The following is an 8873-nucleotide window of genomic DNA, read 5'->3' as shown; positions in this document are numbered from 1 at the left end:
AATCCACTCTTGCCTGGAAAATCCCATGGACAGAGGAGCCTGATAGGCTACAGTCCATGAGGTCGCAAAGAGTCGGACACGACTGAGCGACTTCACTTTCACTTTCCTGGACTCTGAGACAATTCTCAGTCCTCCCGAAGACTTTCACCAAGAACTCTAGGATTAGGACTTAAAATTTAAACAATACAAAACAAAACCCTAGGGAAGGAGGCACAGGGTTACGCTAAAAATCCACTTGGGACCCCTTGCAAGCCTCTTTTAGTGAACCACCGACCAAGCGCACGAATTCGATGTAATTCGTTGATCCGGGTCCCCAGGGAGGCGCCGGCCGCCCTCCTCAGTTCTGCCCAGTGGGCCCCCCACCTCCCCCAGCTCGCTGCTGTGGGGTCCCCTGCGGCTGGCACCTGGACAATTTGGGACCAGCCTTGTCAAGCGCCGGGAGTCCCAGCACAGGGGCCCCGCCTATATGAGGCTCAGCCAATCGCGGGGCGTGCGAGCGGGGGGCGGGGCCTGCCGAGCGCAGTCCCGGAGCCTTAAATGGGAGGTCTTGGTGCCCACAACCCAACTTCAGACGCCCCGGGATCCGGAGCCGCCGGTTGCGCCTGTGCGGCAGCCCTCGCCACAGGTGAGCGCCACGGGCTGGGACAGGGCGCGGCGGGGTCACTCCGGCTAGCAGCGCGACTGCACCCTTGAGGGTTGAGGGCTTGGGGAGGGGTTCCAGGAAGCGCCGGTCTGACAAGGCAGTATGACCCCCGCTAGCTGGACTGCAGAGCGTTTGTCGGCACCGCGTCTACATACTCTGTCAGCGGAGGGAGTTCGCTGGGCCCGCCCCTGAGCTGGGCCCGCCCTTGGGCTGGGCCCGCCTGCAGCGCCCGAGGGTGGCTCGTCCGGGCCGCTGTTTGAGTCCCAGAAGAGCCTCACCCTGTCCCGCGCGGAAACCACATCTATAGACTTCCCTTACTGTCCTTTTATAAATACTTGGGAATATAAATGTTTTTAGTCCACGATAATGGCTCAAAGAAAGATGGCCTTTTAGAAAGATTGGTTTAATCAGATACTCATTTCTTCTCCCTTCCTAGGTTTTTGAACATGAATCCTTCACTCCTCCTGACAGTCCTTTGCTTGGGAATAGCCTCAGCTGCTCCAAAATTTGACCACAGTTTAAATACACAATGGGAACTGTGGAAGGCAGTACACAGGAAACCATATGACTTGGTTGGTAACATCTGAAACTGAACATCTGAAACCCTGCAGAGAATGGTCCACGCTCTTGGGAGTTTATAGCAGATAGTAGTCTCTTGAGGCTGGCTCTTATGAGGGCAATAACTTCATGGCACCCGTCACTGAGTACACTATGAGCATTTGCTCTGTCATGTGGGCGCTGGAGAACAGCTCCCAAGAGTATAGAGCCATCTCTGGCCATGGTCCCTCTTCCTCTTTATATACAAATCCACTTGGTGACGGTGTGTGCTGTCGCTTCAGTCATGTGCAACTCTGTGACCAGGCTCCTCTGTCCATGGGATTCTCCAGGCAAGAATACTGGAGTGGGTTGCCATACCCTCCTTCAGGGGATCGTCCCAACGCAGGGATTGAATCTGTGTTTCTTGCATCTCCTGCCTTGGCACAGGAGTTCTTTACCACTTAGCACCACCTAGTGAAGCCCTTGGTGAGTTGGTTTAAAATAGAAAAAAAGAATATAGGCTACCTGTTTGCTCTAGAATGAAGAAGGATGGAGAAAAGCAGTGTGGAAGAAGAATATGAAAATGATTGAGCTGCATAATCAAGAATACAGCCAAGGGAAACATAGCTTCAGCATGGCAATGAATGCCTTTGGTGACATGGTGAGTGTGGCATGAATTTTTTGTGCCTTCTCTCCTTAACACTTTAGCAAAATAACCTCTTACTTTTCAACATTCTATTTCCTTTTCCTTGAAGACCAGTGAAGAATTCAGGCAGATGATGAATGGCTTTCAAAGGCAGGAGAACAAGAAGGGGAAAGTGTTCCATGAAACTATCTTTGCTTCGATTCCCCCATCCGTGGATTGGAGAGAGAAAGGCTATGTAACTCCTGTGAAGAATCAGGTATGACGGTATTCAGCAGATCTCTCTCCAAGAGTAAAGCCAAATAGGAGCTGCCATCCTTGCTATGATACACTGTGCAACAACATGCAATTCACTAGGTTTTAAAAGCATTTCCAAATATATGGGCTACTGTCAATGTCTTGCTATTTGTTTTGTAAATTATGCTTTTAAATTTTGTTTTCAGGGTAAATGTGGTTCTTGTTGGGCTTTTAGTACCACGGGTGCTCTTGAAGGACAGATGTTCCGAAAAACTGGCAAACTTGTTTCACTGAGTGAGCAGAACCTGGTGGACTGCTCTCAGCCTGAAGGCAATCGGGGTTGTCACGGTGGCCTCATGGATAATGCCTTCCAGTATGTTTTGGACGTTGGAGGCCTGGACTCAGAGGAATCTTATCCATACACTGGATTGGTAAGAGGAGCTCCTTGTTATCAAAGTTGAACACTTTAGGGGAAAACAGATATCATGTTTAGAATCCACATTTTAGACTGTAGAATCTTTATCTGCAGACTGTCAGAACTGTCATTAAAATAGACAGCCTTGCACAGTTCTCTGTTTATCTACTTACCATGTGTTCATGCTGTTGCTTCAATCATATCCAACTCTGTGTGAGCGTCTGGACTGTAGCCCACCAGACTCCTCTGTCCATGGAATTCTCAAGGCAAGATTACTGAAGAGGGTTGCCATGTCCTCCTCCAGAGGATCTTCCTGACCCAGGGATCGAGCCCGCATCTTTTACATCACCTGTATTGGCAGTCAGGTTCTTTACTGCTAGTGCCACTTGGGAAGCCCAGATACTTACCATAAAGCTGTTAATATTTCTATGGTATGTGGAAATATACATTTGTTGTTGTTGTTTAGTCACTCAGTCGTATCCGACTCTTTTGCAACCTTTTTTTGGGCTCCAAAATCACTGCAGATGGTGACTGCAGCCATGAAATTAAAAGACGCTTACTCCTTGGAAAGAAAGTTATGACCAACCTAGATAGCATATGAAAATGCAGAGACGTTACTTCGCCAACAAAGGTCCGTCTAGTCAAGGCTATGGTTTTTCCTGTGGTCATGTATGGATGTGAGAGTTGGACTGTGAAGAAAGCTGAGCGCCAAAGAATTGATGCTTTTGAACTGTGGTGTTGGAGAAGACTCTTGAGAGTGCCTTGGACTGAAAGGAGATCGAACCAGTCCATTCTAAAGAAGATCAGTCCTGGGTGTTCATCAGAAGGAATGATGCTAAAGCTGAAACTCCAATACTTTGGCCACCTCATGAGAAGAGTTGACTCGTTGGAAAAGACTTTGATGCTAGGAGGGATTGGGGGCAGGAGGAGAAGGGGACAACAGAGGATGAGATGGCTGGATGGCATCACCGACTCAATGGACATGAGTTTGGGTGAAATTTGAGAGTTGGTGATGGACAGGGAGGCCTAGCGTGCTGCGGTTCATGGGGTTGCAAAAAGTCGGACACGACTGAGTAACTGAACTGAACTGAACTGAACTGAGACTGTAGCCCGCCAGGCTCCTCTGTCTGTGGGATTTACTGGGCAAGATTACCACAGTGGGTTGCCATTTCCCCCTCTAGGGGATCTTCCCAACCCAGGGAGCAAACCCCTGTCTCCATGTCTCCTTCCTTGTAGGGATCAAACCCCCGTCTCCATGTCTCCTACCTTATAGGAGTAAAGGTGGATTATTTACTGCTGAGGCACCAGGGAAATATACATATCATTCTTTATAAGTACAAATTTCTCCTGAGTAAAGGTTTCTTATGGGCAGGTAGATTGAGAATGTCTGATTGAATAGACACAAGCTAATTTTTCCATTTCAAAACAGCCAATAGCATTTCATCTCCTGGGATGCTTTGTAACAAACTTGACTTGGAAATCATGAAGCTGCAGATTGTCTTGAACTTGTGTACCCCAGGAGGAGGATGGTATTAATCACGTCTCTTCCCCATGACCTTTAAAAGGTTGGCACCTGCAATTACAATCCCAAGAATTCTGCTGCTAATGAAACTGGTTTCGTGGACCTCCCTAAGCAGGAGAATGCTCTTATGAAGGCAGTGGCAACGTTGGGCCCCATCTCTGTTGCTGTAGATGCAAGCAATCCATCTTTCCAGTTCTATAAGTCAGGTAAGTATTTGTTTATGTTGAAATTTAGGCAGAAAAATTGGAAAATCACCATGACATACAGCAGAACTGACTCTGTGGTATGTAGAATTCAGTGTAAAATGTGAAGGTGTATAGATTTAATATAGTTGTTAATATTAGTATTTGTGCCTGATGTGTCCATTTGACATTACTTGAACCATGTCCCCATGATTTTAAGCACTTCATAAATATATCTGAACGGCTACTTAATTTGATTCATATAGCTTGATTTACTTTTTTTTAGTTGTATGTGCTCAGTTGTGTCCATAACTCTTTGCAACCCCATGGACTGTAGTCCACCAAGCTCCTCTGCCTGTAGAATTTTCCAGGAAAGAATGCTGGAGTGGGTTGCCATTTCCTACTGAAGGGGATCTTCACAAACCAGGGATCAAACCCACATCTCGTGAGTCTCCTGCATTGGCAGGCAGATTCTTTACCACTAGCACCACCTGGAAAGCCCTGTTTATGACTGTAGCCACCCAGAGTTTCAACTGTTAGACCTTCGAAATTTTCCAAAGAATTTTGCTACTGTAATTAAAACTAGAAAGAACTTCTTGGCTGAAGTAATTTTGTGTTGTGTGTTATTTCCCTAGGCTGAATGTCCTGGAAGTAAAATGATAAGATTTTAAGGAGTGTTCTTTTATGTCTCTTGGCATGTTGTTTACAAAAGAGAGTATGCCGTTTGCGTATCTGCTAGTGTTAGATGAGGACCTGGATCCCTAGCCTAGAATGAAAAAAAAAAATCTTTTTTTTTCTTATTTATTTATTTTTACCTTTTTTTTTAAAAATTTCACTTTATAATACTGTATTGGTTTTACCATACATTGACATGAATCTGCCACAGGGGTACATGAGTTCCCTATCCTGAACCCCCCTCCCACCTCCCTCCCATGATCTCGCTGGGTCATCCCAGTGCACCAGCCCCAAGCATCCTGTATCCTGTTTCGAACCTAGACTGGCGATTCATTTCTTACATGACGATTTGGGAGAATGGCATTAAAACATGTATAATATCATGTAAAATCTTGTTTTTAAATCTTATCTAGATTTATATCATTTAGCTGAACTTTGAGATGTCTCCTTACCCTGATTAATGGACTAGGTCACTTGGAGGTCTTCACCCCAACGTTGTATTTTATTTTCCCAGGCATTTATTATGAGCCAAAATGCAAGAGTGAATCTGTGGATCATGGTGTTCTGGTAGTTGGCTATGGCTTTGAAGGAGCAGACTCAGATGACAATAAATATTGGCTTGTCAAAAACAGGTATAAAATGCCCCAAATACTTATATTTGAGGTTGAAAAGGGGAGTCCTTTTTGGAATCAGCATTTGAATTCAGGTCCTCAAATCCTTAAGTACACTTCTGAAGTCTTATGCCACTTAGGATGATCACAGACATATTAATGTTTGATTATAACATTAAGATACTGTTTGAAGTTGCCTAAGGTATTGATGTAGTTTTGGTATCATGTCATTTCTAAATCCAAACATTTTTTAAATTCTAAAACACATCTGGCCCCAAGAGTTTCTTTTTAACACCCTAATTTTATAGTTCTGTGAAAGGTTTGGGGATAGAAGTTATTTATACATTTAGAACTCAACCATGAACAAGAACAACTGCATTTCTTGCTTCTTTCTGAATCTGTCTTGACCTCTGATGCACTAGGTATTAATAAATATAAATGTGTTTGATTCTTTGTATAAAATGAAAACCTTCTCTTCTTTCAGCTGGGGTAAACATTGGGGCATAAATGGCTACATAAAGATGGCCAAAGACCAGAACAACCACTGTGGAATCGCCACCATGGCCAGTTATCCTACTGTCTAAACCTCAAAGGCTGGATTAAGAACAATATCCAGAGGAAGGATATTCTCTTAAAACTGAGCAGACTTTATTGTGTGGGAATGAAAGACTTGAATAATTGAAGATCCAAGTTGTGATCTGAATTCTGTGACCTTTTACACTGGTGAAAACTTACCACTTCTTTCACTACTGTTGTAAATACGTTTGTATGATCAACTTGCCCGATGAATTTTGAACTTTCATGTTTTAAAAGGATGTATACAGTTTTACCTTTTAAAATAAAACTTTATTTCAGAATAGAGGTGGCTTTTTTCTGTTTTTAATACATTTTTAGAGTAAAAAACATAATTGGGCTCTTAAGACATAACTAATTATTTTTTGTTGTTGTTTAGTTGCTAAGTCATGTCTGACTCTTTTGTGACCCCATGGACTATAGCCCACAAGGCTCCTCTGTCCATGGAATTCCCCAGGCAAGAATACCAGAGTGGGTTGCCATTTCCTTTTCCAGGGGGATCTTCCAAACCCAGGGATCAAACCCACATCTTCTGCATTGCAGGTGGGTTCTTTACCTCTGAGCCACCAGGGAAGCCCCTAACTGAATGTGCCAGTGGTCTATTAGGAGAATGGCTGTGTGGCCTTCTGGTTCTTATAGTTATGAATATGCAGATCTTATGTTAGCTACCCATTGACTGTGTCTGACATCCCTTGAATAGAGCAAAATTTGACAGTCTAAAGGACAAGGGTAAGTCCTTTTGTACAAGAGTTGTTAAAAAATGAAGTCAAAACAAAGCTAGCTTGGATTCTCTTTTGAGTCTCCTAAATTACTGAATGTGCCTCGAACTCTGGCCAGTCGTGTTTCTCAACTGGCCAGAGCACTGCTGTGGCTCTCCTAGGCCTCTGCTTAGATCCCAGTCTGGAGTTTTCAGGGAGTGCTAACATGAAGTTAAAGGGTGGCTGCTTCAAAATCTGGCCCTTGTGTCCTTCCAGACTCCATACAGAGTGCAGGGCTCTGAGGGCAGAGAGGGTGGGAGGGGCAGACCCTGCGCAGGCCGTCATCACCATTGGACAGGGCATCAAACAAACAGCCTCCTGAGGGCTCAACCTCCCTTCCCCCTACCCCAACTCAGCGAGAGGGGAAGCAGCTGCCACCAGAGCCTATGTTGGTGAAGTTTTCCACTCAGCACAGAAGAAACATCAGTGGTGAACCCGAGGGCATCTGGCATCAGAATTAGGTCGAGAAGGGTGAGATTGCTGGGGTCACTGAACCAGGATTTGGTGGGGATGGCCTTGGCTAGCTTCTGTAAGCCCTGGGGAGTCATGCAGGATCATAGTGCTGGAGAAGCCACTGTGGGCCACAGAGAGTGTCCTGGAGGTAGTGGCCAGATTCCACAGTGCAGTGTTGTCTGTAGTATTTCCAGAGTGCTTCTGCTATTATCCAGTGCATCAGCCACAGTAGAGCCCCAAGTCTCCACGCTTGCTGTGGCCACCACCAGCTGGGACCACTGGCTCACCACTTCCAGGAAGGAAGCCACATGGGGCCTCTTAACTACAAAATCCCAAGGGGATGTTTGTCTATTGCCACCTCCAGAATGAAGTCAGGAGGTGTTCCAGGTGGACTGTGGGCCTCAGGACCCCATGAAAAGGGGAGTGAGTAACACCAGAATCTTCCCCTTCACCTGGCTTGACCAATTCCGGGATACATGACCGCCGGATCCCTGGTCGTGGGGGGGAACACGGTAATGGGACGGGGTAGGGGGGTTGCTGCTGAGGGGGCAGAGTCCCAAGTGGCCGAAGAGGATGCAGAGAGAGGCATGGAAGGGGTGGCTCAGAAAGCCACCCACGATGAGTCATCTTTCTTTTTCTTTTTTTGAAATTAGATTTTTATTGGCATTTTCAATATTGACTTCAACGAGTCATCTTTCTGATGATTTAGAAAGCCCAGTAGAACAGGGAGCTGGGGGACAGATGTGGGCAGCCCACTGGGGCCCACGTGGGCTGGGAGTGGTACCGACGGCTTTGCGGAGGTTGCCCACAGGGCCGAGACAAGTGGTGCTACAGTGGGGTCCTCTGAGACCAGAAGGGAAGGGATGAAGAATTGAGGAGCTAGGGAGAAGGGAGGGAAGGATAAGGAAGGGGGAGGGGCAGAGGAAGCAGGGGATGGCCTGCTGCGCAGGCGTGCTAGGGCACTGCCCTTGGGAAAGAAGGTAAATTGTTTTCATAAGGAAATAATTCACATTTTACAAAAGTGAACACACATGTATATGATTTCCAGTCGAGAAAAGGGCCTTAAAGGTCATGATCGTTTGACCCGCGATGTTATAGGATATAACTCTGAAAATCAAAGTCCCAGAGCCTGTTTCTGGCGCAACTTGCTGGACTTCTAGTGAAGACAACATGGCTACTTTGCAAAAGACCCAAAGCATTGCCAAGAATGTTTGTCTTCACACTCATAAGCAATGAGGGACAAGCACCCACTTTTGAGAATGGGCTTCAAAAGTAGTCTGGTGGCTTCAGAGGTGGACAGTAGGTGAATATCAAAAGTGATTGAAGCCTAATTTACACCTAGGTCCCTAATTCCTGAATTTGATTTTAAAAAGAAAAACTCCCTATATTCTACAAGCTAAGGAAACACATAGTATTTACTGTCTTTGTGTTTAAAATTCTCCTATTCCTATTCAGGGAAATAAAAAGCAAATGGAAGCATTCAGTTAATAGAATGCTGTGAGGACATGAAATGGAGCACAATTAGGGTCTCAGCCCACAAAACTTCCAGCAGCCTCTGGTCAAATCCATCTGCACTTGACTGTGTGTTATGCTGGAGCCTCAATGTGGCCACATTTCCAACTTC

The 8873-nt window shown here is 45.6% G+C and overlaps 1 protein-coding gene and 1 pseudogene across 1 annotated transcript; one reads left to right on the top strand and one right to left on the bottom strand.

Annotated features, from left to right (window-relative positions):
• The first annotated feature begins 563 nt into the window (after positions 1–563).
• Positions 564–6324, top strand: CTSL (cathepsin L). Its single transcript, XM_027964241.2, has 8 exons — positions 564–625; positions 1080–1215; positions 1719–1841; positions 1936–2082; positions 2267–2491; positions 4041–4203; positions 5369–5486; positions 5950–6324. The coding sequence occupies exons 2-8, from the start codon at positions 1090–1092 to the stop codon at positions 6047–6049; spliced, it is 1002 nt and encodes a 333-aa protein (XP_027820042.1). The 5' UTR covers positions 564–625; positions 1080–1089; the 3' UTR covers positions 6050–6324.
• On the bottom strand, positions 6243–7876 carry LOC101114425 (CTD nuclear envelope phosphatase 1-like; annotated as a pseudogene).
• Positions 7877–8873: the final 997 nt, after the last annotated feature.

This window comes from Ovis aries, chromosome 2, assembly GCF_016772045.2.
Source record: "Ovis aries strain OAR_USU_Benz2616 breed Rambouillet chromosome 2, ARS-UI_Ramb_v3.0, whole genome shotgun sequence".
NCBI lineage: Eukaryota > Metazoa > Chordata > Mammalia > Artiodactyla > Bovidae > Ovis > Ovis aries.
This window is presented reverse-complemented; position numbering and strand designations above follow the sequence as displayed.